General features: G+C 39.1%; 1 protein-coding gene across 1 annotated transcript in view; it reads left to right on the top strand.

Moving 5' to 3' along the window:
• Positions 1–27,738, top strand: part of DST (dystonin) — a 626,281-nt gene that overhangs the window by 76,076 nt on the left and 522,467 nt on the right. Inside the window, exon 3 of the mRNA XM_006835734.1 lies at positions 8,126–8,326. Coding sequence (XP_006835797.1) covers positions 8,126–8,326 — 201 coding nt within the window. The remainder of the gene's footprint in view (positions 1–8,125; positions 8,327–27,738) is intronic.

Below are 27,738 nucleotides of genomic sequence, written 5' to 3'. Positions count from 1 at the left end.
CACAAGAGGCACTCACTCATCTCTGCCAAGAAATTTGGAAGACAACTATCTGGGTGACGGATTGGAAGAGATCTGTACTTGTGCCCATTCCAAAGAGAGATGACCCAACGGAAAGCAGAAATCATCGGACAATATCTTTGATAACCCAGGCAAGTAAACTTTTACTAAAGGTATTACAGAAATGGCTACAATCGTACATTGACAGAGAAATTCCAGAGGTTCAAGCTGGATTCAGAAGAGGCCGTGGAACAAGGGATACCAGTGCTGATGTCCGATGGATCTTGGCTGAAAGCAGAGAATATCAGATAGCTGTTTACCTGTACTTTATTGGCTATGCAAAAGCTTTCAGTTGTGTGGATCATGACAAGCTGTGGACAACACTGCAAAGTATGAGTATTCCGGAACACTTAATTGTGCTCATGAGGAATCTGTACATGGATCAAGAGGCAGTTGTTCGAACAGAACATGGGAATACTGAATGGTTTAAAATTAAGAAAGGCGTGCAACAAGGTTGTATTCTTTCACCATACGTATTCAACCTGTATGCTGAGCAAATAATCTGAGAAGCTGGGTTATTTGAAGAAGAACGTGGCATCAGGATTGGAGGACTCATTAAGAATCTGTGATATGCAGATGTTACAACCTTGCTTGCTGAAAGTGAAGAGGACTTAAAACATTTACTGATGAAAATCAAAGAGCACAGCCTTTGGTATGAATTGCATCTCAATGTAAAAAAAACAAAAATCTTCACCACTGGACCAATAAACCACGTTCTTATCAACGGAGAAAAAAATTGAAGTTGTCAAGGACTTCATTCTTCTTGGATCAACTATTAACACTCATGGAAGCCGCAGTCAAGATATCAGACGATGCATTGCATTAGGCAAATCTGCTGCACAAGACCTTGAAGAGCAAAAATGCCAGCTTGAGGACTAAGGTGCACCTGATCCAAGCCATGGTATTTTCAATAACCTCATATGCATGCGAAAGCTGGACAGTAAGGAAGACCATAGAAGAATTGATGTTTTTCAGTTATGGTGTTGGAGGAGAACATTGAAAGTGCCATGGGCTTCCAAAAGTACAAATAGATCTGAGTTGGAAGAAGTGCAACCAGATTGCTCCTTGAAGGCCAGTATGGCCAAACTTCATCTTTTGTATTTCAGAAATATTGTCAGGAGGGACCAGTCACTGAAGAAGGATATCATGATTGGTAAGATGGAGGGTCAGAGAAAAAGAGGAAGACCCCCAGCGAGATGGATAGGCCAAGTGGCAGCATCGATGGACTCAAGCGTGAGGTTGGCCCAGGATTGGGCAGTGTTTCGTTCTGTTGTTCATAGGATTGCTATGAGTCGGTACTGACTCTATGGCACCTACCACCACTAACAACAACGCTGGAGAGCAAATTTCAAAGTCTCTTCTGACATCCATTTTGACTTTTTCTTTCTTTCCTGTCTTTGTAATGATCTTTTGCTTTCTTCTTGTGTGATGTTCTTAATGTCATTCCACAACTCTTCTAGTCTTTGGCCACTTGTGTTAAATGCACCAAACCTGTTATTGAGATGATGACTAAATTCAGGTGGGACATGCTCAAGGTCATGCTTTGGCTTTCGTGGACTTGTTTTAATTTTCTTCAGTTTCAGTCTGAACTTTCATATTGATGGTACATGATCTTGTTTTGGCTGATAATCTTAAGCTTTCCCACAGTCTCTTCCCACAGATATTATAAATTTGGTTCCTGTGAGTTTTACCTGGTGAAGTCCATATGTATAATTTTTATGTTGTTAAATAAAAAAGGTATTTGCAATGTATAATATTCGGTCATGCAATCTGCAGCATCATTTCCATCATCAAGGCCATATTTTCCAAGTACTGATTCTTCCTCTTTGTTTCCAACCTTTACATTCCAGTCAGTAGTAATTATCAGTGCATCTTGATTACATGTTTGATCAGTTGCAGACTGAAGAAGATGGTAGAATTCTTCAATTTCATCATCAGTGGCTTTAGTGGTTGGTGCATGAATTTCAATAATAGGTATTAACTGATTTTCCTTATAGGCAAATGGGTATTATTTCATCATTGACAGCTTTGTACTTCAAGATAGATCTTGATATGTTTCTTTTTGATGATAAATGTGATGCCATTCCTCTTCAATTTATCATTCCAGGCAATGCAAACTATGTGATTGTGAAATTCAAAATGGCCACTACCAGCCCATTTCAGTACACTAATTCCTATGATATCAATCTTTACTTCATTTTTGACAACTTCCAATTTTCCTAGATTCATACTTTATGCGTTCCATATTCTGATTATTAATGGATGTTTACAGCCTTTTTCTTCTTTTGAGTTGTGCCCCATCAACAATTGAAAGTCTCTTTACTCCTTTCGCGTAATCACGGTCAACTCTACTTTGAGGAGGCAACTCTTCCCCAGTGCCTTTCAACCTGAGGGTCTCGTGTTCTGGAACTATATCTGATAATTTTCTGTTTCTATTCATGATGTCTTCATCTTCTGGTACTATATCTGACAATATTCTGCTGGTATTCATAAGATTTCCAGTGGCTAAACATTCAGAAGTAGTCTTCCTCTCCTTCTTTCTTATCTTCCTTAGTTTGAAAGCTCAGTTGAAGCTTGTTCACAATGGATGTTTCTGCTGGTATTTAAAATACTGGCGACCTAGCTTCCAGCATCACAGCAACATGCAAACCACCACAGTTTGAAAAAATAACAGCCCCAACACCACCTGATCAATAGAAAGACGTGGGTGTTTTGTTAGGCAGCTACAGAGGGCCTTTAGAGCAACTACTAGAACTAATACGTAGCTATTTTTATTTTTTATTTTTCCTTATGCTTTCTCAAAACCTTATGCAGGGTCGCTATGAGTTGGAACAGACTCAATGGCACTTATCAATAACAAATTTAACAACAACAACAGTTTATACTATCATCTACTGTTTTAAAATAAAATTTCCCCCTGTTAAAAATCATGGATTTTTAATATATAATTTTTAATATATACTTTTCTGTATAATGGTTAGGACAAACAAGTGTGATAAACCAAGGACCTGTAATTCTACATTGCGATTTAGGGAAATAAAAAAGGCGATTTCCCAGTGATGATGCTGTGTTATTTATAGCTCAGAATTGTTGACAGGTGAAGTGTTTCTGTAACATCCAGGACTACTTTTTGTGTGCTGTGTAGTCGTCTGAATGCTTGCTGTTGTATTGGACAAAGTAGAACTGCTCCTTAGGGTTTTTGAGACTAAAGTTTTATGGGAGCAAACAGCCTCATTTTTTTATCAAGGAGTGTGGCTGGTGAGTTTGAACTACTGACCTTGCAGTTAACAGTCCAATGCTTAACTCACAGTGTCATCATGTTTCCTTGTTATGGATTATCTCATTTAAAGAGGCATTAATATATGCAATTGATAATTGAAACTTGGCATATAGAAATAACTTGACCAGATTACATACCTCGTAATGGATAGAGTTGGTATTTGAGCCCTGATAGATTTACTCAGGAGTCCTGTTGTTGCTTTGTTGGATAAGCACTGGACTGCTAACCGAAAGGTTGGTGATTCAAGCTCACCAGTTGCTCCTCAGAAACCCTACACAGAGTTGTTATGAGTTGGAACTGATTCCGTGGCACTTAACAACAAACAGCACATTGACTCATTGAAGACAGTGAATGCTTGGGACTGTGCTGAGCAAAGAACTCTAATCTAACGATTTCTGGAAGTTGGTATCTCCAGTAGTGCTTCATGATGAGTCTGTCAGCGAGGCATACTTTCCTTTGTAATTTGATTAATAACACTTTATCTTGAAGAAAATTTGAAATCATACATAGTCATAACCACCACTTTCATACCACTTTGTACAGGTATGAAAGTTCTAGGTACTTTATATGCATTAATTCATTGACTTTTTCAGCAACTCTGTTTTTAATTCCTTTTTACAGATGAGGAAACAGTGATGCATCCAATATCACACAAATAAGAAGTGACACTAAATTGTTAAGTGCTGTTGTGTCAGTTCCAACTCCAAACCTATATAGAGTTTCCAAGGAGCAGCTGATAAGTTTGATCCACTGACCTTGCAGCTAGCAATATAGTGCTTATCCTACAATGCCACATCAGGACTTCACACTATAGTGCTTAAGATGCTGGTGGTTATGTGCCATGGAGTCAGTTCCTACTCATAGTGACCCTGTATGGGCTTCTTGAGGCTCTAAATCTTTACAGGAGCAGGAAGCCTTGTCTTTCTGCCACAGAATGGCTGGCAGATTCAAAGTGCTGTCTTTGTGCTTTAGCAGCTCAACTCATAGCCGACTACATTATCAGAGCTCCTTATGGATCAGTGTCATCAGCTGCTCTTCGGAAACCCTATACAGGGTTGCTATGGGTTGGAACTGACTCGACGGCACTTAACAACAACAACTATCCTTATTCATGTCTTGAGCATGCTTAGTAAAATTGATCAAAGGTAGATTCAGGAATATGGATGTATTAGGTTATTGCTCTTCAACCAACATGTTTTTATCTTTTTTTTTTGTCAGTTTAGGGAGTTTTATGTAGTTTTTTCTTCTACATGGTTCTAGAATTTATAGATTGTTGAGGCTGTAATAAGTTAAGCAAAATTCAGCTGCTTATTACTCATGGTGGTGGTGTGCTGTTGAGTTGTTCCCTACTCATAAGACCCATGTATAGGGTTTTCTGTATAACCTGTTGATCTTTACAGGAGCAGAAAGCTTTATCTTTCTCCTGAGAAGTGTCTAATGGACTTGAACCGCTGACCTTGTGTTTAGCAGACCATTGCCATAATCTACTCCACTACCAAGGCTCTTTGCTTATTACTCATAGACAACTATCATTTGCATTCTTTCCAGAGAAATATACTTGAGTTACTCCATCATTATAGCAACTAGTCTATTGTCAAACAATTTATTGTTTCTAAGCACTGGACTGCTAACCACAAGGTTGGCAATTCAAACCCACCGGCCACTCTGAGGGAGAAAGTTGGAGCTTTCTGGTCCCATAAAGATTTACAGTTTCAGAAACCCTATACAAGGTCACTATGAGTCCGGATAGACTCTATAGCACTGGGTCAAGTTTGGTTTGGTTTTAGGAGTACACCCTTTTCTGAGCTAGAAAGAATGCAGGGACTATGCCACCTAGTGGTTAAACTATGGGTCCTTAGTAGAGGTTTTCCTGTCTTTAAAGTGCAGAAAAACTACCAAAGACCTTGTTAAAAGTTAGATTCTTGGTCTCACCTGCAAAAGGAAAAAATATTTGTGGAGGTGTCCAGGAACCTGCATATTTAAAAAACAGCTTATATGGTGGTTGTTTCTGATATGTTTGTATCAGAACTCTGTCTAGTATGTGGTGTAGCATCAGGCTGAGCTCTTTCTTAATCCTTGTCTGCAGCTGCTGCTGCAGTACCTCGTAGATTATATGGAAGTGATGAGGACCTTCTGAGACAGGGCTTGGGGGCTGAAGGGGAACCAGTTAAGTTCACACACAGGGAAGGGATAGAATAGGCAAATGTGTATGAGAGTGAAAAGAAAGAACTGTGATCTTTGTTTTAAAAAATTCACTTGCATTTTCTCCTTACCGCTCTCTGTTAAATTTGGTGGTGTTCTAGAATCTGTGGGTTTTCCCTGACTTGTTTGCTCTCTCTTCAAAATCCTCAGTCTGGTGTTCAATTGTTGTTGTTGTTGTTAAATGCCGTCGAGTCGATTCTGGCTCCACATAGAGACCCTGTATGTAGTTTTCAAGGAGTGGCTGCTAAGCTTAAATGGCTGACCTTGTGGTTCAAACTGACCTTGTCATCCAGCACATTAACCCACAGTGCCATACCAGAGCCATAATAAGACTCCAGCCTATCTCCAAGCTTGTTGTTGTAGTTAGGTGCCATCGAGTTGGCACTGACTAAGAACGAAACACTGTCCGATCCTGGGCCAACCTCACTACTGTTGCCACGCTTGAATCCATCCATACTGCCACTTGGCCAATCCATCTCATTGGGGGTCTTCCTCTTTTTCTCTGACCCTCCACCTTACCAAACATGATATCCTTCTCCAGCGACTGATCCCTCCTGACAATATGTCCAAAGTATGAGAGACGAAGTTTGGCCATCTTGGCTTCTAAGGAGCACGCTGGCTGCACTTTTTCCAAAACAGTTTTATTGGTTCTTTTGGCAGCCCATGGAACTTTCAATATTCTCCTCCAACACCATAACTCAAAGGCATCAATTCTTCTCCTGTCTTCCCTAGCACGTATATTAATCTTATGGTATCCCACAGAATTACACCTTTTCTCATACTATGGCTTCCATGAAATTCTTACTTCCCATTCTGTACTGTAAGCTTTTTATGTTGTTAGGTGCCATAGAGTTTGTTCTTACTCATAACAAATCCATGTACAACAGAACTTTTTAGAATAATTAAATTCAAAACATGACAGAGATCCAAACCCTCAAAAAAGCTCCCCATGGAGCATTTAACATCCCCCACTGTAATTTCTCACCATACATCACACTTAGCGTGTACCTTCCTCCGGCCCCTTATCAAATACTGTTCTTATTGCTAAATCAGTGTTGCATCCAGCTATCTATCTATCATTTCACTTGTTCATTCATTCCTTATGTTGTTCCTCTTGCCTGGAATATAAAGTCTCTCATTCTTCAAGGGCCACCCACTCAACTTAGTGAAATATAGATTATTCTTGGCTTCATTCATTGATTCCATCTCAGATCTGCTAATACTGAGAGTCCTAAACTGACCACTTTAACCCTTAGATACTCATTCCCATGTGCTCATGAACTCGGTTAGATTTCTGCTCTTGAGTAAATTATAAGTTTACACAAGGACAGAGACTATTTTGCATGATTCTTTGATAGGTCCTGAAGTCTTTTGTACATTCCGGAATACATAATATGGCTATATGGCTGAAATTCTCTCCATTGTCTAATGAGTTGTCCTTTTTTTTTTTTTTTTTTCCTTTGTTTGTTTGCATTACTCTTAAGAAAGAATGAAAATAATTAACATTTTTTATTCATTTATGATTTACCAGATAGAATACCTATTGTTGTTGTTGTTAAGTTGGTTCCAACTCATAGTGACCCTGTAAAGTAAAGGTTTTCCAAGACTTTTTAAGTCTTATTGGGAACAGAAAGCCTCACGGTTTCTTCTGCGGAGCGGCTGGCAGGCTCATATCATGGACCTTGTGGTTTCCAGTGCTTATTGTATGAGCCCCTGAGTGGTGTAAATAGTTAGTGTGCTTACTGCTGACCGAATGGTTGGTGGTTGGAGTCTATCCAGAGACACCTCAGAAGAAAGTCCTGGCAGTCCACTTCCAAAATATCAGCCACTGGAAACTCTGTGGAACATAGTTCTATTCAAACACACAGTGGGTTGTCATGAGTCAAAATCTACTCAGTGGCAATGTTAATTTCCTCTCGATACTGTACTTGAAATTTTACATATGTCACCTTATGTAAAATTTTAAAACTCTGATGAGTAGAATGTTACACATTTTATAATTAGAACAGTTGGACTCAGAAATGTTTAGTAAATTGCATAGCTACAACAGGTTACCATCTATCCTCAGGCCCATCACTCCACGGTGGCACCTCACCTTTGTTGTATGTCTTTATGGTGTTTTATAATAGTGCTTTGCATTCCTGCTCTCTTTCCTTCCTAAAGAATCTGTTCTCAGGAGTGTAGAGTGGTACTTTACCCAAGAGTAATATTCAGCCCTGCTCTCTCTCTGCCTACTTCATATCTAAGTGGAAATGTCCTTCTTCATATGCAGTCTGCTTTATATTTAACTAAAGCAATATGCCCACCTGCACTTTCTTAGGCCTGGATTTTAATGCGTCAAAGACATTTATTTATTTTTAATGTAGAAAAATAAAATAACTTAGACCCTGGAGCACTGAGGTGCTTTATAGAACACTTGTGGACATATCTTGCTTGCATGTTGAGCTTCCTTATACAGGCTCCCTTTGGGAATGTGAATTATTTCACTGAGCATGGTCACTTTTGGAACTTTTAGTATAACTAGCCCCAGAGAATGTTCAAACTCAATACAAACCTGGATTTGTTTGGTTGTGTCATCTGCTGCAGGGATTCAGAGCAAGCCCTCGACATATAAGAAGACGAGCTGCAGCGGCTGCTGCTGCCCGCCTAGAAGAAGTAAAACCAATTGTGGAAGTTCACCAACAGAGTGAGCAAGAAACTTCAGTGCGGAAACGAAGAATCAAGAAAAATAGCCGGGTCCAGCCAGAATTTTATCACTCTGTTCAAGGTGCTTCAACCAGAAGGCCTGTAAGTAGAGATGGTCTTTTATAAATATATTGTAAAATAGTGTAGTTGTGTGCTTACTTTTTTTAAATTATGAGATGAACTTCAAGCAATCAGGTTGTCTTTTATCTTTTTTTTTTAGATTATATTTTAGTTGAAAGGCTACATAGCAAATTAGGTTCCCATTTATCAGTTTTTAAACTGTTTTTTCTATGACATTGGTTATACTTTTCACACGTGTCGACATTCTTATTATTTCCATTCTTTTTGTTCTCTTTCCATTAATTTAGCTTCTCTGGTCCTCAACAGCTTCTCATTAGGGTAAATGTTGACTGTTTCTTCTCATAACGTTGATTAATTTAAGGAAGCATGATATTCATGGGTGATAGTGTTTATTTGATAAGCCAATGCATTATTTTAATTCCAAGAGTAACTTTAATTCCAATTCAAGTGGTATCTTAAGATGATAGTCTCAGAGGTTCCTCTGTTCTCTCTCAGTCCAGGAAATCTGGCCATTTTTAGGAATTTGCATTTTGTTTTACATTTTCCTCCCATTCTAACCAGGACTTTCCATTGTGGCCCAGGTCAGAAGGGTTGGTGGTAGGAGCCAGGCACCATCTAGTTCTTCTGATCTCAGGGTTGTTTCTCACATACCATGAATCCTGTGGACTAATTTCTGCCTTGACTCTTTGGTTTCATTCACTTTCCTTTGCTCCCAGTGAGAAGAGACCCATAGTTTATCTTAGATGACTGTTTGCAAGCTTTTATGTCTCCAGCTGCTACTCACCAGTTTATGACAGAGAACATTATCTTTATACACTTATTTTCTGCCTAGATGTCTCCCAAGAAGGTGGTCCTGAGCCTTCAAACCCAATTACTCAGTCCCATGAGATGATTGTCTATGTCTAAGAAGTTTCCTTAATTGTACCTCATATGTGCTCTATTAGATGTTGTTGTTGTTAAGTGACTTTGAGTGTGTTCCAACGTATAGTGACCCTGTATAGGGTTTCCGAGGCTGTGCATCTTTGCAAGAGTAGAAAGCCTCATCTTTCTCCTGCAGAACGGATGGTGGGCTTGAACCACCAACCTTGTGGCTCGCAGTCCAGTGCTTATCATACAGAGCCACCGCACTCCCCTCTATGATGTGAAGGGGCTTCAAAAAGATTGTGGAAGGTGGAATCGAAAGATGATGGAATTTTCCTGTGAACTTTCTGAGCCTGCTCACATATATGTGTCTGCAGGTTCACCTGTGCGTGAATACTCCTGAACTTACCCAGGCCTACCTATAGTCATGTACTCATGTATGTCTACTACGTAACCGCATATATTTTATTGGTGCTATTATTGTTGTAAAATTACTTCTTATAGTATTTGCCAAAATTGTCCCTTATTCTTACATACTTCTTAGTGTCTTCATTTACCTTGGGCAAATTGTGCAGACTTCACCCATGTTAGTATTGCCGTTCTCATCATCAAAAATAACAAGTGTATATTATATAGAAATGGTCCTGGTGTGGTGCTGTAGGACAAACACTGGACTGCTGGCTGCGAAGTCAGCGGTTCAAATCTACCATCTGCTCCTTGGAACTCCTATACAGGGTAGCTATGAGTCGCAACCAACTAGATGGCACTTAACAAATTATCTAGAAAATGATTCCTTCTCCTTCCCCTTCCCATTCTTGATAGCTATCAAAGAATGTTGCTTTGTGTGTGTAAACCTATTCTTCATTTTCTATAAAAGTGGTGCCATACAATGTTGGTTCTTTTGTGATTGACTTACTTCACTCAGTGTCATGTCCTCCAGAATCATCCATGTTATGTTCCTGGACTCCTCATTATTCTTTTTAATTGCATAGTATTCTATTGTATGCATGCACCACATTTGTTTCCATTCATCTTAGGTGCGTCCCATGGTTTTGCTATTGTGAATAGTGCTGTAATGAATAAAGGTGCACCTATGTCTGTGTCACTGCTTTTATTTCTTTAAGATATATACCTAAGTGTGGTTCTTATCCTGTATTTTATCAATAAGCAGGAGTCTGCTTATTGAAGATAAAGTAGATGTTGGGGCAGATAGTTCCTAAGAGCCACTGTCAGGCAGACTGTTATAAAAACTGGTGATTTCTGAGCAAGAACACCTTGAAGGAGGATAGAAGCCATGGGTCAATATGCTGAAATATGGTAAAGATAAGATCAGAGATGAAGAGAGGTAACCAAAAAGGCAGTATCGGGTTTGGAGAAGCAGTGGAGGGAAAGCTGAGACTGAAGTCTGAGGTGGTAGTTAGGCCCCTCCAGAAGGCTTTTGGAGAATAAGGCCGGGGTTCCTCTTAGCAGAAGGAGCTCTGGTGGAACAATGGGTTAAACATTGGGCCGCTAACCATAAGGTTGACGGTTTAAACCCACCTACACAGTAGAAAGGTGGGGCTGTCTACTCCTGTAAAGATTTACAGTCTCAGAAACCTTAAAGGAACATTTCATTTCTGCTGTGGCCTATAGCATTACCATGAGTCAGAATGAACTCGATGATGGTGGGTAGATCTCTTAGCAGCCAGGCCGGGGTGACTCTTTAAGAGCATTGACCTTCTCAGCTGGGACCTTTTTTTTTAGGTAGTCATGTTTCCTTTTCTGTCCAAGTGCCCTGTGTCTGTGTTGGCTGTAGCACTACCTTTCCTGGGAAATTTGGGGCCTAACTGGGTCTCCACCTCCTTCTTGCTTCCTGAGCACATTGTTCTTTGTCCTCTGAATTTTTTTCTTGGTTGAAATTCTGCCACATGGACTTTCTACCAAGGCATAGTGACCCGCATAGAATGCATACTCAATAAACAGTAACTCCTTCCTTTCCTAAACTGTGAGCTCTTAGAAGCCATGTCATCTGGTCTAGAATATCTCTTAGCATCTAGTCACTAAACACATTTTATCAAATGAATGATTGATATTTACCCATGAAAATGAAGCTTATGAAATGAGTAATATAAGTAGTAAGCACTATCAGAATTCCCAGTATGGAGGAGTACGATTTCTCTAAATAGCCTGGTCAGGGGATACTACTTTAAGGAAGAGATTCAGTTGGATTTTAAAAATGAGATGAGGACTGGCTTACAAGCTTTCAAGAGGGAACCTAGAGCCAGGGGGCCTGGAGGAAGGCAGACTCTCCAGTGAGTAGTATCCAATCTGCCTAGGCGGAGCTGATGAAATGAAATGCAGCTGGGTCTCTTGTGATACAATAGTGAATAATTGTTATCAGGACTGATTGTGAAGGTTGGAAATGTAAAGGTAGACATTTTATAGCAAGGAGGGGAGGGGGTAACTTTTCAGTCTAGAAGCGGAGGTCCCTTGGACCCTTTGGTCGGTTGATGATGCATGGAGGGGATTGTAACCATGGCAATGATACGATGTACGATAGAATTAATGTAAAACTAATGTTCTCCCATGTAAACTATCATATAATTCACAATAAAACACTTAAAAAAAAAAGGTTAAAAAAAAAATGAGATGAGGAATTCAGTTTCTGGTCTTAAAAGTTGGTGATCTGAACCCACCCAACAGCATTGAGGAAGAAATGCCTAGTGATCTGTTTGAATAAAGAAAACCCTGCTTTGTAACACATGGGCAAACAGTTCTACTTTGCACCACACGGGGTCACCATAAGTTACAATCAGCTTGAATTCAGTGAGATAGGTTTTGGTTTGAATAGTCAACAGATGCTAGTTTCCGAAGGTGGAATGAGCAAAAATACTGAGTCTGTTTGACTGTTCTCACATAGGGTCACTTATAAAGGACTGTAAGAGAAAAGTACAAGTTAAAGGTGGAAAAAGAGAATGGGGCCAAAGTATATTTTGGATGATCACCTGGACTTAAATTTTATTTTATGTTTCATGGAGACACTGAAATACGTGAGGAGCATGATTTTAGGTAGATGAAATTGACAGTTCCATGCAGGGTGAATTGTACTGGAGCAGGTCAAGAGTGAATTTAAGTAGGTACTACAGTAGTGGAGTCATGGTCTGGCACTGTAGGATAAGCACTGAAATGCTACCTACAAAGTTGGCAGTGGTTCAAACCCACCAGCCACTCCTCAGAAAACCTATACAGGGTCTCTGAGTTGAAACTGACTTGACAGCACTTAACAGCAGCAGTAGTCTAGGTATGAAGTGATTGAGGCTTAAACTTGAACCTGACCTCTAGCATTCCGTGGCCATTGATAATCACTGTTGATTGTGGCACTGTAGGATAAGCATTGGACTGCTAACCACAACGTCAGCAGTTCAACCCACCAGTTGCTACGAGGGAGCAAGGTTTCTGCTCCTATAAAGATTTATAGGACCATTTTCAGCTGGGATCTTTATTTTAGGTAGTCATGTTTACTCAGTGGCAGTGGTTTGGGTTTTGTCTGATGGGAATTAAGGAGAATCACACTCCGTGGATGGCTTTGCCCTCTCTGCTGCTGGAGAGTGAATTGAAGGGAGAGAGGTGGCTGCTGCTGTGTGCCGTGGAGTCGGTTCCAACTCATAGAGATCCTGGATAGGGTTTCAGAGCCTACAAATCTTTATGGAGCAGAAATCCTTATCTTTGGTGGATTAGCAGTCCAATACGTAACCCACTACACTATCATGGCTCCCTGGGAGAGAGATTGTTGCTGCAACTCCATAAGAGGGTTTCTGAGACTGTAAATCTTTACTGGAGCAGAAAGTCTCTTCTTTCTCCTGTGGAGGGGCTGGTGGATTTCAACCACCAACCATGTTGTTAACAGTCCAACGGGTAACCCGTTACACCACCAGGGTTCTGGGTGTGGCGACATAGTTTTTGGAACACCTGAAACTTACTTGCTCCATCTCCTTTGGAGACCAGAGCTTGGGAGAGTTGATAGTGAGACTCTGTCCCACATTAGGCCCATATTGTTGTTGTTATGTGCCGTGGAGTTGGTTCCGACTCATAGCGACCCTGTACGGGGGTTCCAAGGCTGTAAATCTTTACGGGAGCAGAAAGCCTTGTCTTTCTCCCGCAGAACAGCTGGTAGTTTTGAACTGCTGACCTTGCGGTTTGCAGCTTGATTTGTAACCACTACACTACCAGAGCTCCTTTAGTCCCATATAGCCTTCTGAAATATCATGGCCTTTGCCAGAATTTTCCTGTTTTCATGTCATATGTGGACTTGTGCTGAGGCTGCTCCTGGATTTGGTTAAGTACATTCACTAGTGCTTGCTTGAACCACTCTCTTCAACATGTATCTGAAGCCTGTGCCTTTTCTTACACATTTGGAGAAAATCAGTGTTACCACATCTTGCCATGAAAACAAGTCTGATTTGGTGTAGACACAGTGAATCAGAACTATTTGAATGACTTTTTCTGAAACAGTCCAGACATTTATAGTGGCAGCCTGAGTAAGAAATAACCTCATGAGTGAGAAAGACTTAAATAGGATGTAGCTGCGAATGAAGGTGACTCAGAAAATGTGACAATGCTGTTTCAGCCTGCCTTCATTAGGATGGTTCTCTTGATGAAGTGGACCACATGTCACATGAGTGTGTTACACTTTAGCATTTGACTGCTCCGACCTATTTACTTATCAATGTGTAATCATAGTTTATATGCAAATGTATCTATTCGAAAGGAGCCCTGGTGATGTAGTGGTTAAGTGCTCTAGTTGAAAGGCTGATGGTGTGAATCCACCAGACAGTCTGCTGCTGGAAAGATGTTGTTGTTGTTAAGTGCCGTTGAGTCGGTTCCAACCCATAGCGACCCTGCGCAGGGTTTCCAAGGCTGTAAATCTTTACGGGAACAGAAAACCTCATCTTTCTCCCGCGGAGCAGCTGGTAGTTTCGAACTGCTGACCTTGTGGTTCACAACCCAATTTGTAACCACTATGCTACCAGAGCTCCTCTGGAAAGATGTACAGCCTTGGAAATCTTATGGTATAGTTCTCTGCCTTATAAAATCACTGTGAATCAGAATCGACTTGATGACAATGGGTATTTTTGTTTGTTTGTTGGTATCTGTAAGTATTGGTCCTGGTGTGGCATTGTAGGATGAAGCACTAGACTGCAAGGTCGGTTTGAACCACAAAGTTGGTGGTTCAAACGCACCAGCCGCTCCTTGGGAACCCTATACAAGGTTGCTATGAGGTAGAACTGACTCAACAGAACAACAAAAGCATATGTATTTGTAATGGGGATCACTTATATAAACTTAATGCTATGTGTTTTTTTAATGTCATTCTTTAGAAAATTAGAGTTTTAAAGTATGAGTAGACAAAAATTTATCCTGATTTCTGTAAGTAAATATGTCTTAGAACTCATGCTATATATTTAGACACATCACTGCAAACTTAGGAATTTCTATCACTTGGTGCTGAAGGAGAAATAGATCCATATTTCCTATGTTCTTCAGTATTTTGCTGTTACAATGCTTTTTAATGTGAATTTTGATTCCAGAGTTATTTAATGTCATCATCATCATAACAAGAACTCTGACATTTATTATATGCCTATTATATGTATTCTGGACATTGTTCTGTGTACCCTTCCCAGTGTTTTCTCATTAAATCTTCCCAGCAGTTATCTGGGATAGGTACTCACTTTGGAGAGAAGGAAAATTTTCAAGGTCCAATTTGGTGATGAATCTAAGATTTAACCTCAGGCAGTCTGACTTGAGCAGTTTTGAGTAAAGAATGGAGAATTTTAAACTACCACTTTTCTGGTGCTTGGTTTTTATCTTAATTAACACACCTAACATATTTTAATCACCTTCAGTAGATATAAATGAGGTCTTGGTGATTTTTAAACATTACATGAAAACCTATGTGAAAATGATACTGAAAACCAAACATAATTTGTGCCATGCATCTTATGGACCCTGTCTTTCTGTGGCAGAGTGTATTGGAAGTAACAGGTGTCTTTTTGGCTTACTTCCAACTCAGTCTAACCTGTTAATGAGTAACAATTCCCAGGCCCAAGAATTATCTACTTACCTGGGGTTACAGGTAGGAGAGGGAAATAAAAGTTTTACAGCACTTGAAAATGGTCAAGCACACTAACTCTATTCCTGTTACACTTCAGTGATTCCAGTTTTTTGCACACTACAACATTGTCTACGTATGCTTAGACTCTGAGACTTTCTCACTGAGCACATATGATTAAAAATTGCTACAGCTCTCAAGTCTTACCCAAACTGCAGCTTGCTCCCCTTTTGGGCAAAGCTTTGTCTTGTTTGCCTTGAACTGGCCAACAATGAACATTGAAATCACTGCTGGTGAGAATTTATGATTGAGTCTAATAGTTTTGACTCAGAAGTAGAAAGACAGACTTAGTACAGAAGACTGGTGGCCCTCTTTTCTGAGATGGTGAACAATGAGAAGAAGCAGGTTTGGGTTGAGGTATAGAAATCAACGTTTCTGATTATGTAATGTTAAGTTTGAAATATCTGTTAGATAGCCTAGTGTCTAGATTTTAAGGAAGAGTTCTGGTGTGGCACTGTAGTATAAGAACTGGACTGAAAATCACAAGATTGGCAGTTCAAACCTACCAGTCACTCCTTGGAAACTGTACAGCAGTCAACAACAACAGATTTCATTAAAGATATGAATTTGGATTTGGAAGTCATTAACACGTGCTGTTGTTGTAGGTAGTTGACTTGATTCCAACTCACAGTGACCTTTTAAAACAGAGTAGAACTGCCCCACAGGGTTCACCTTCCTCCTTTTGAGCAGCAGGTAGGTTCAGCCATTAATCTTTCAGTCAGTAGCTCTGTCTTTACAGATTACACAGTTTATAAAGCCCTGTGAGACACTTCTGCTCACCATATAGGTTCACTATGAGTCGAAATTGCATCAGTCAATAGCAATGAGTTTGGTTTTGGCTTAGTCTCTCTGTAAGCAGATCTCCAGGTCTTTCTCTTGCTGAGTCTGGATGGGATGACTCAGGAGCTTGAATATAAATAGAGAATAGAGGTAAGGACTGAGCCTTGAGATCTTCCAACATTGAGAAGTTGGGAGGAGGACTAAGGTTCCACTAGAATTTCTAACTTTTAATTCAGAAATGCAGGTGCTTCAGGCAGAGATAGGGTCCTAGAGCTACTGACTTCCATTTAAGGACACCATCTCAGGTGAAAGGCACTGGTGGCTCCGTGGTAGAGTTCTCACCTTCCACGTGGGAGATCCAAATTGGATTCCCAGCCAATGCACAACTGTCTGTTCATGGAGGCTTATATGTTGCTACAAGGAACTCTGATAGCGTAGTGGTTACAAGTTGGGCTGCTAAACTCAATGTCAGCAGTTCAAACCTACCAGCTGTTCCATGTGAGAAAAGATGAGGCTTTCTGCTCCTGTGAAGATTTACAGCCTCAGAAACCCTACACCGCCTCCCTATGAGTCAGAACCGACTCCATGGCACACCACCAACCACCATGTTGCTATAAAGCTGAACAGGTTTTAGCAGAACTTCCACACTGAGATGGACTAGGAAGAAAGGCCTGGTGATCTACTTCTGAAAACCACCCAGTGAACACCCTATAGGTCACAATAGTACAAACCGTTTGTGCATAGGCTTGTCATGAGTAAGGGGCCAACCCAACGGCAGCTAACCCAGACATCTTCTCAGTTGATGAAAAGGTTAATCAGGTAGAGAAAGTAGCAGAAAAGGATTTCTCAGACATACTCATTGCTTCTTCCCTTCCCTGCCTGTTCCCATTCCCTTCCTAGCCCACTTTCTCCATTTCACTGTTTCATTTCTTCGGTCATTGGTTTCTGTCTTTGAGTCCTCAGGAAACTTTCTGATTTCCTGACTGCAGCTTAGGTTAAGGTAAGACTGCAGGATATTTTGGAATATTATGTAGTTTTTATTTTTTAAAAAATTAACATTAACAGGATCTTAGGCCATCTTCACAGTTGGGAGCTTGATCTCAATTGAAACTAGAGTAGGGTGTTTCTCTGTTCCTTTCCTGCTTAGATTATTAAATGGTTTTCCTTTTCCCTTTCCTTTTCAAGTATGTGGGAGCAGGCAGCATTATTTGCATAACCTCAGGATTCTTCACCTACAGTGGAAGGGTTGACCATGTAGCTCATGCCTTATTTTGGCTTAATTAATTTGCAAATACAAATCTCGTAAAGGAAATATTTGTTTCCTTTTCCTCCATGGAAGTCTAGACAATAAACTGAAATAATGAAGTCCAATTTATTTCGCTAACTTCCTCAAGAGGTTCATATTGATTTATACTCAGTTTACCGAGTCTTTGCTATACATTGTTTTTTAGGTTCTTAATGAAATTCTGTCAACAATTTTATTACAAATCTGCTACCAACAGGGTACAGGAATATTTGGTGCATTGGAAGCTGTAAGGTAGGTGGACTAGGTATACTGAATGAACAGCAATAATATAGGTAGGATTTAGTCTCTCAACCAATGTGTGAGCCAAGACTAACTTGGTGAAGGGATTTGTGTGCTCTGCTTGGAGAGAAATAGCATGTCGGTCACTCATGAGTCTGTATAAGGTCAGCATTTTGACTGCAGAAAGGCCATTTTCAGCTTTTCAAGGTCACTTATTACCTGAAAACCTTTAAGTCTTTATATTATCAGCAAAGGAAACTTGAGGAAACCATTTAGATAGCTGCTTTATAACTATAAAGGGCAACTATGTATCAAAGGATTGAAAACAAAGCCCCTTCAAAAGTGAGCTAGTTTATTATTTTACCTCTAGCCAGAGCAATCCTGAGATTGTTCTGGAGATGGGTATAAATTCCTGCATTTTCAAGGACACATGCATTGCTTTATTTGGAATTCTTGTTGGCATTTAATAGCAATTTTTGCCTGAGACTCCTGTCTAATCTCCGCCCTAAATCTCATAGGTTACAGTTTGAGACCATTTTCTATTGTTTTTATCTGTAAAGATGGTGACACATAGCCTTCTTGCCACTGTGTTACTGCCAATCCTTAAAAATCAAGGAACATTAAAGTTTCATATGATTTTAGAGCTTTATCTGATGATAAACGGTCCTGCAAATGCTGAATTCCATTCTGCTTCTGAATTTTTAGTAATAAGTTTTTCTGTTGTTGTTATGTACCTGTGAGTCAGTTCCAATATCTCTAATTAGTAGCAAGTTCGTTGTACTTGATTATGAGTAAGCTATTTTTCTAGGTTCACAGTTCCATTTCTTTGGACCTTTTCTTCTAGATCTAATTCTTAATTATTTTAGATATCACTTTTGTTTTATTCTTCCATTCAACCTCCAAGTGAGTGGTAAGGGTCTACCTGATTTCTTTCAATGGTGTCTCCTTCCCCAGTTGTGAAGAAATCAAACTATAATTTTTTTTTTCCAGTTAAAGAAAACCAAACTATGGGAACTATCCATATTGAAATAGAATTTAGTTTGTGCCTTGGAAGAGGGGAGTTCAGGTTTGGACGTGATGTTTCAGAAAAACAGTTGTTTTGTAGTAGTGTTTTGTTGGTATGCAGCATTTCATAGTTTTCAAAGCATGTTCAGATTCATTATCTCACTTACTCTGAACAAACACCTTGTTTGCTACATAGAACATATGATATTAACTGCATTCGACCGATAATAAAACTGAGTGTCAGAGGCTCAATAGAGTCACATTTCCCTTACTTCCGCCTATTTAGGAGAGCTGTATTTCAGATAACAATTGGGGAAATGGGTAAGAAATTTCCAGGAGAAGAACACAGATTTTTGTAGAGTGGCAGAATTACGTATCTTCTCAATGTGATCTATTTCTAGGACATAGCTATATCTCTTTGACAACTTGCTCAGAGCCTGCATTATCTGTACTGGCCACTCTAGAGTGCCTACTGTATTAGGAAGTCCATTTTGATTTAATACTATCAAATCCATGCTGTAGCCTCCACACTTCCTTTTCACTTATCAAATGACAAAGTAGATAATGAAGTCTGGTGCTGGGGAATAACACTGGCTCATTGGCATTGACTCTATCTGTGTGCAACTCAGCATCACTAAGATAGCGAAGGATCAGATACCTAAATTAATCTGGTGTTAAAACTCAGTTAAAGCAGAGTGATTGCAAGCAAAGAGGCAGAAGAATAATAATAAAGACTCAAGGTAAAGAAGTAATTATAAATGACAAATGCTATGCAGAGGATTTAATTACTAATTGGAGGACATGCCCTTTTGTACCCAGTGTGGGAGTGACTATGAATTAAGTATCAAATGTCAAGACATTTTACTTATTAACATATCAATGGAATGGCAGTTGGTATCATTACTCTTAATAACAAAGAAACTATTTGAAATAGAAAATTAGTTAACTCTTTATGGAAAATTTTATAATGCATAAAATTTACATTTTATATTGCATATACTTCAATCATTATACCGTTGTTGTAAAGTTCTGTCAAGTTAGTTCTGACTCATTGTGATTCTGTATCGGGTTCCCAAGGAGTGACTTTTAGGTTTGAACCTCCAACCCTTTGGTTAGCAGTCCAATGTTATTGTACAGTGCAACACCAGGATAAATTATACTGATCCAAAACAATATGGTCTTGAATATTCATTTAAAATATTATATTATTTCATGATCAGTTTGTGTTACTGTATCAAAAAATGTCTAAAAATTTTATTTAGCAAATAAGAAAATTTGTTAATTTTGTTAGGAGCCAAGATTTCCAATGGGAGAGAGAGAGATGTGGGTATAAAAATCAGAGCTATAAATCCCTTTAACCCTAAGTTTAATTGAATATAGCAGTTCAAACTCATAATGAATTTTCTTACTTACCAAAAGAAAAAGAGTATCCTTAGCTCTGCTCACTAAAAAGATCCCTAAACAATGACTAATATGTTGTTGTTGTTAAGTGCTGTCAGGTCGATTCTGACTCATAGCAACCCTGTATAGGATTTCCGAGGAGCAGCTGGTGAGCTTGAACCACTGACTTTGCTGTTCAAATGGCTTTGCAGTCTGGTGCATTACAGTAGCCCATATTCATTTTTTATGGAAACAGTCTTAAGACTGTGTCTTCTGTTGGCAAAGTCTAAGACAGAGATATTCTTGTAAAAGTGATTTGTGCAGTAAGAGAGGTAAAGGGAGACTGAGGAAAGCAGGAATGGGCAGGGGGCGAAATCAAAGCTATGGGTTCAGCTACAGTTTAGTTTTAGACTGCTCCTGTGTTGAGATCTGGAACACAGATTTCACCACAGAATTCATCTTAACTGGAAGCAAGCCTTATGCATGTTAGTCATGGGCTCTGGGTTATTGTGGGTTGAGTTATCCCACGGGAGTTCTTAGAAGAAGAGAGCAGATGTGAGCCATTAGCAGCCAACTCTTACAGCAGCTGGGAGGTGGATACATTGGCTTGGTGAAGGAGATCTGGGTGGGGCGCTCACAGCAGCCATCATAAACTCTTTGGAGAAATTGTGGATTCCAGATCTGCAACAGGAAATGTATAATGAGCCTGTCAAACCAAAAAGCCAGGAAAAAAAACAACAAAGAATGCTTTGGTCACGTAAAATCAAAGAGGTACCTACCTACAAATGACCATAGTGGATTTAAACACAGGAGTTCGGATGTGGCACTGTAGGATAAGCACTTGAACTCAAGATCGGTTTAAACTGCAAGGTCACTGGCTCAAACTTACTAGCCGATCCTTGGAAACCCCATACAGGGTCACTATGATGGCACTTAACAACAACAGCAAAATATGTTTATAATTCATGAGTTTATGATTTAAAAAACTAAAACTCCTCATTGGTGACCTTTGGGGAATGCAGTTTATGTTTCTGAAAAGTGATAAAGGCAAAGAGTCTTTGCTGTAATAATTATTCGACATAGTAATTAAAGAGTTGGTGAAGAGAGAAGGAGTAATGAACTTAGTGTGATCCTGTAGGATAAGCATTGGACTAATTAAAGTTCACAATAGCACTTATTATGACTTAACCTTACAAAATAAAAAATAAGGGTGAAATCAGATCAAACTGCTAGTTCTAATTACAGATTTACTCAGATTATAGGTGGTAGATGAAATGTATTGAGTGATACAGTAAAGATGCAGTGTGCAATTCCAGATCATGAGACACTCAAGGTAAACACCCTCATTTCTTCAGTAAGTAAATGTTAAGGGAAATAACTCTATAGATTAGCTATAAGAGACCCATCAACTAAATGTAATAAGTAGGCCATGTTTGAGTGAACAAATAAAAAAAAAATCTTGAGCAAATTAGGGGAATTTGCAATATTGACTGATTATTGATGCTATTAATAAATTTATATTAACATTTTATATAGATAATTATCATGTGATTTTGTTTAAAATTGCCCTGATCTTTTAGAGATATACACTAAAACACTAATGACACACTAATAAGATTCCTAGGATTTGCTTCCCAGTAATCCAGTTGAGTGGGAGAGGAGATGTGAGTAAGGATAAATTTGAAACAACACTAGATTGAGGTTGATACATGCTGAAGCTGAGCAATGTATACATGGAAGTTCTTTATACTTTTTTCTCTATTGCAAAAATATGAAATTTTCCATAAAGAAGGGTTGTTGTTGTTATGTTGTTATGTGCCATCGAGTCGTTTTCGACCCATAGCGACCCTGTATAGGGTTTCCGAGGGTGTAAATCTTTACGGGAGTAGAAAGCCTCATCTTTCTCCCGCGGTGCAGCTGGTAGTTTCGAACCGCTGACCTTAAGGTTGGCAGCCCGATTCGTAACCACTACGCTACCAGAAGGGTTGAAGACATGAAAAAATAAAGAAATCTTTATTTGAAGTTGACATCGACAATTTGTTCCATTAAGTCCCTCTTCCAGCTTTTATTTCTGTTAGAATAAGTCTAAATTTTTGCAAAAGACATTTCTAAATCTCAGGGATATTGTATGATAAGAAAAATTTCAGAAAGGCAGAAGGTGGCCGTATTGATGCTTTTTCTTTATTTATATTTATTCTTTTAACAAATAACTGTTTGCTTATTTGTCAACATTTTTCTTAGAACATTTTAATACTACCATATTGATGGTGTTGTTGTTGTTAAGTGCCATCTAGTCAGTTCTGACTCACAGTGATCCTGTATGAGGTTTCTGAGGAACAGCTGGTGAGTTTGAACCACATACCTTATGGTTCAAACTGACCTTGAAGTCAAGTGCTTATCCTAGTAAGTGCTGTATAAAATTTGCCCATTACTTAACACAAACAAATAATGTTAAATAAACTTTAAGTGTGGCACTGTAGGATAAGCACTGGACTGCAAGGTCAGTATGAACCATGAGGTCAGAGGTTTAAAGCACAAGTACTGTAAGAACCTATTGCTTCTTTTTTGTTTGTTTGTTTCCTTGAGTTGACTTATTAGGTAGTTTTTAATCCAGGACAAAATTAACTGAAACTATTGCTTCCAATAAAAGGAAAAGAAAATTTAACTTAAACAAACTCATTAGTTTGTTAAATCACATGCTTGTCAGAAACCCTATACAGGTTTGCTATGAGTTGGAATCGACTTGATGGTATTTACCAACAAAAATATTGTTTTCATTTTAGTAGTTAAAAGTTGATTCTTTCCTTGATAGTGCTACTTCTTTTCTTTATCAATTTATTGATAACATGATTGAGTTATTGAAATAAAACAATGTGATCCTAAGGACAAACTGTCATCACATTGCTTGACATTGTCTTGCTGAAACTCAAGCAACATCTAGTCTTAAATTTTTTGTCTTCATAAGTAGAAATCTTCCATTCCAGTATCCTTTCGCAAATTTCATGAAATTTTAATGATGGCTTAAATGCAAGATTGAGTTGCTCAATCGATTTGAGTCAATCTTTAATAGTGACATCAAATTCCATGATGTGACTCTATTCAGAAGATGGTTTTTCAATAGTAGATAATTTGCTTTTATTTTGTTGTTCATACTGTTACTTTTCTGTTACTAATTAGGGGAGCAGGCTAGATATTTACTCAATTCTAGCTCTCAAGCTTAATCAAGAAAGCATGAAGCTATCATTGATTAGGATGCTTTAGAATTATTTGTGAATTTATCTGTTAACCCTTTTAATGGGCCTGGATAATTGAGAACTGACTATAGTTTTTAGCTGTTTTGCAAAGTACAACAAAATACCCCATTTAACTTTTTTAAAAGCTGGATAGCTGGGTTTGGATATCTTTAAATCAGTGATTTCTGTAAAGGATGATGGGAAAAAGTAAAAAAAAAAAAAAGGATAATGGTGATGGCTGTAATTGCACAAGTGAGAAATGTTGAAATGATAAATGTTTTGTTACAAACATCCTTGGGTACAAAGATGTTTATCACAACACAAAAAATCCAGTATTAAAATAATTGTAATCCCTCCCATGATAAATTTATCTATGTATCTATGTATCTATCTATGTATCTTTGTATCTATCTATGTATCTATGTATCTATGTATCTATGTATCTATGTATCTATCTATCTATCTATCTATGTATCTATCTATCTATGTATCTATGTATCTATGTATCTATGTATCTATCTATCTATGTATCTATCTATCTATCTATCTATCTATCTATCTATCTATCTATCTATCTCTATCAGATGGTACATGTACAGTGAAGACATGTCAAGGAGCTGATGAGTTTGTTAATTTTTTTTTCCTTTATTGAGTTAATTTTGTCCTGGATTAAAAACTACCTAATAAGTCAGCTCAAGGAAACAACAACAAAAAAGAAGCAATAAGTTCTTATAGTACTTGTGCTTTCGTGCTATTAATTTTTATCAGTTGAAGCCCTGAGAAAAAAATTATTGTTAAACTGCTAGCTTAAATGGTGAAAATGAGCCCCCTTTTCTTAGCTATCAGAATAACTATTTCCGTTGATCTATAGTAGTAACCAAGGAGCTTTCGTAGTGTAGTGGTTACTAATCAGGCTGCTAATGTCAAGGTCAGCAGTTCGAAGCTACCAGCTGTTCCCTGAGAGAAAGATGAGGTGTTCTGCTCCCGTAAAGATTTACAGCCTCGGAAACGCTGTGCAGGGTCCCCATGAGTTGGAACCGACTCCACGGTACTTACAATAACAACATAGTAGTAACCAGGGTTTTCTCCTCCTGCATCTCAAGAAATTCACATATTATTGAGCACAGATCTTTGTGTCAGAAGTTCAGAAGGGCAAAATTATATATTGACTCTAAATATATGCTTTAGAATTTTGTGCACATTTGGCTATTTGTAATTTTAAATAAAGAAGGGTCAGAAAAATGATCAGCCAAGACACCTTTTGCTGCCATTTGATCTGGTGCCTCTGTGAATCAGAAGACCAGTCAACTGTTTGCTAAAGTGAAAATTAGAGTTAGCTTGTTTCTTATACTGATGGCAAATTAGTAGAAATTGTGATTTTTTTTTACCAACAGAGGAAAACCAATTGGATGAAATAGCTGGTTTTGAGTTGTGCTATTATTGCCTATTCTCCGAAATAAAAAACTGGCTATGGTTGGAAAGTTTTGAAGTTCTTTGGCCCATGGCTTGCTCTTTAATGATGAGTCCTTTGGATGAGTTCCTTTTAAATATAAAAATAAACAGTTGGGTATTGTGGTGGGAGGTGGAGTGGGAAGGTGAGTCAGTACAATGTCAGGCATTGTCTGATTACTTTGGCAGTTATTGTTGTTTTATATTCTTAGTTACTTTCACTGGTTCATCTTATTTCCCTAGGTATATGTCCATTTTCAGGAAGAAAGTATTACCTATTACTAAGCAGTGTATGGAGCTATAGGATAAGCACTGGACTGCTAACCACAAGGTCAGTGGTTCAAGCCCACCAGCTGATCCTCGGAAACCTTAAACAGGGTTACTAGAGTCAGAGTTGACTTGAAGGCATTTAACAACAAGTATTGTTTAAGTATTTAATTAGTTAACACTTTTAAATACCCCTTTCAGTACCAGAAATATTGAAAAGCAGAATACTATTGCTTTCTTAAAAACAGAATATAATAGATTTTCCAAAGCTATTTCATTATTTTTGTTCTGTCTCTTTTTTTCTGACTTTATAATGTAGCAGTTTTATGTCATCTTAGAGGAAAGACTGTGTGTTTTGTGTTCTAAACCTCAGTCCCAGGGAATTGTGGGATTTCAATAAATTTTTAATAGCAATGAATATCTGGCTTACTTTTTCCTAAATAGTTATTGAATAGCCAACATGGAATGAGGGAAAGTTGCAAGGTGGGAAGTCACAATGGGCATTCATGGAGAAAAGGAAACTCATAGACTCACCTGTTTCACAGAATTGCCAAATTAGATGATATATTTTATATTCATATACCTTTCTTGATATTCTCTCTTTTTTAAAATTTTTATTTTAAATTATGTGATAGTTTACATGGGAGAACAGTAGCTTTTTATACTCATCCTATTGTATATCGTTTCATTGCCATGGTTACAGTCCCCTCCAGGCATCATCAACCAACCAAATGATATACGCTGCAAGCCTGCCTCCCCGGCCCCCGCCCCCCTGCTGGTGGTCAGCACAAAGCCCCTCACCCTCTTTGGGTCTAGAGTCCCCACCTGCTCCATCTCTCCATGTCATCGTCTCTGCCTCCATCTCTGGTGTCACTGCTTCTCTGGGTAGGGTCCTGCACTCTGCTCTTCTCCCTTGATGGTTCCAGGGACCTCCGCTCCTGGACTACAAAGTCAATCACTCCCCTCCTTTTGTTACAAAATGTCCACCTTTACATTTCCAACCCTCACAGTCAGTCCTAATAACAATTATTCAACATTGTACCATAAGGGATGTATACCCATCTCCTTTCATTAGCCCCGCCCAGACAGATTGAATACTACTCAGTGGAGATTCTACCTTCATCCGTGCCCCCTGGATCTAGGCTCCCTCTTGAAAGATTGTAAGCCAGTCACTTCTTGCCTTTGTAGCCCCCGTCCCCCCCATTTTGGGTAGCCAATGTCCAACTTGCCCATCCCTGTCTACCCTGTCTATAGAGGGAGTAGGAATGATCCTCGCTGTAAAGATGTGTTCCCTCTTTTGAGGTACTGCATCCGTTGGTGTAGGTCAAGTTCATCAAATTGTATTAGATTACTCTTTTTTTTCCTTCTTTCTTCTTCTAGTTAAGCTCCGATCATATACAGTCATTGAAGCCTGGTTGAGTGGGTATTATCTGCAAGTGTGGGTGTTCTCGTGAACATACACTCTTTTTATCACATGGATGCTTCACTTTCCACTCCAGTCCTCTGTGGCTATGTCGCTGACTCTGGGCCCAAGAGTCTCCAGGTCTTGCCACACTGCTGGCCAACTAGGTCTCCACCCAGGTTCACAGAAGTCTATTGAATGTTGTAGGGCTTAGCTCTCAGCTTCATTGCTGTTTTTCCCTCAGTTCCCTTTATCGGTGACGAATGTGGTCACCAATCAGAGCGTGTATTCCCATTGAGTCTTAGTCTTGGAAGGGGGTTTGCCCTGAGGGTACCCGACCACTTGCCTTGATGTCTTCTGGGTGAGCAACTTGCTTGTTCTTGTAGTAATCAGTCGGACTGCCATTATTGTTTTGTATTTTTCCTGTTGGTCTTTCTTTCAATAAGTAGCTTCTGTTCTTCTAGTCACTCCAGGTTGGTCTGCTTGTCCTTTCAAATGAAGATTTCCCACGTCAGAAGATTCTAGGTGAGGGTCAGGATTCCACCTATGGTCTTATGTAATGCAGAGGTTCCACAGGAAGCCTGCTTCACTGGACACATTGTAGCCCCATTTTAGGTATTCCAATGAGTTATAGGCAGAAGATGGACTTACAGGCTTTCTATGGTGGTATTTCTGGCTATTCCTTTCTCTCCCCCTCAAGTGTCTATTTTATAATGTTATGCCAGGGAAACCAATATTCAAAAGACAGCCAAGTATCTTAACATTATTTCCCCTTTAGCCCATTCCAACCATGTCTCAATCCCTGTATCCCAGAGCCCTATTGTTCTAAGGTTGTGCATACATCATTACTTACCTCTGTCCCACTTAGCCCATGCAAACCTGCCTAATTGTTTTCCCATTTGCCTGTTCCATTTCCCTCCCCCTTTTTGTGTATTGCCCCGCCTCTCTTGCATCCAAACTATCCTGTGTATATTCCTTACCATGTGCTCCACCTTGCCCTCCCTCCCCTCACCCCACCATCACATCCTGGTAACCAGTAAGGAATGCCCCTCCCCTCCCTTTGGTATGGGTTCTTTTTCTTAGTCTTTTACAACAGTGGTCCTATGCAGTATTTCTCCTTTTGTGACTGACTAATTTCACTCAACATAATGTCCTCAAGGTTCATCCATGTTATGTCATAGCTTACAGCTTCTTTGTTGTTCTTCAAGGTAGCATAATAATCCATTGTGTGTATGCACCACAGTTTGTTTATCCATTCTTCCGTTGATGGGCATTCAGGCTGTCTCCATCTTTTTGCTATTGTAAACAGTGTTGCTATGAACATTGGTGTTATGGCTCGTATTTCTTATGGTTAAATACCAAGTAGAGGAATTGCTGGAT

The sequence above is a fragment of the Chrysochloris asiatica genome, unplaced genomic scaffold, assembly GCF_000296735.1.
Source record: "Chrysochloris asiatica unplaced genomic scaffold, ChrAsi1.0 scaffold00019, whole genome shotgun sequence".
NCBI classification, from domain to species: Eukaryota; Metazoa; Chordata; class Mammalia; order Afrosoricida; family Chrysochloridae; genus Chrysochloris; species Chrysochloris asiatica.
This window is presented reverse-complemented; position numbering and strand designations above follow the sequence as displayed.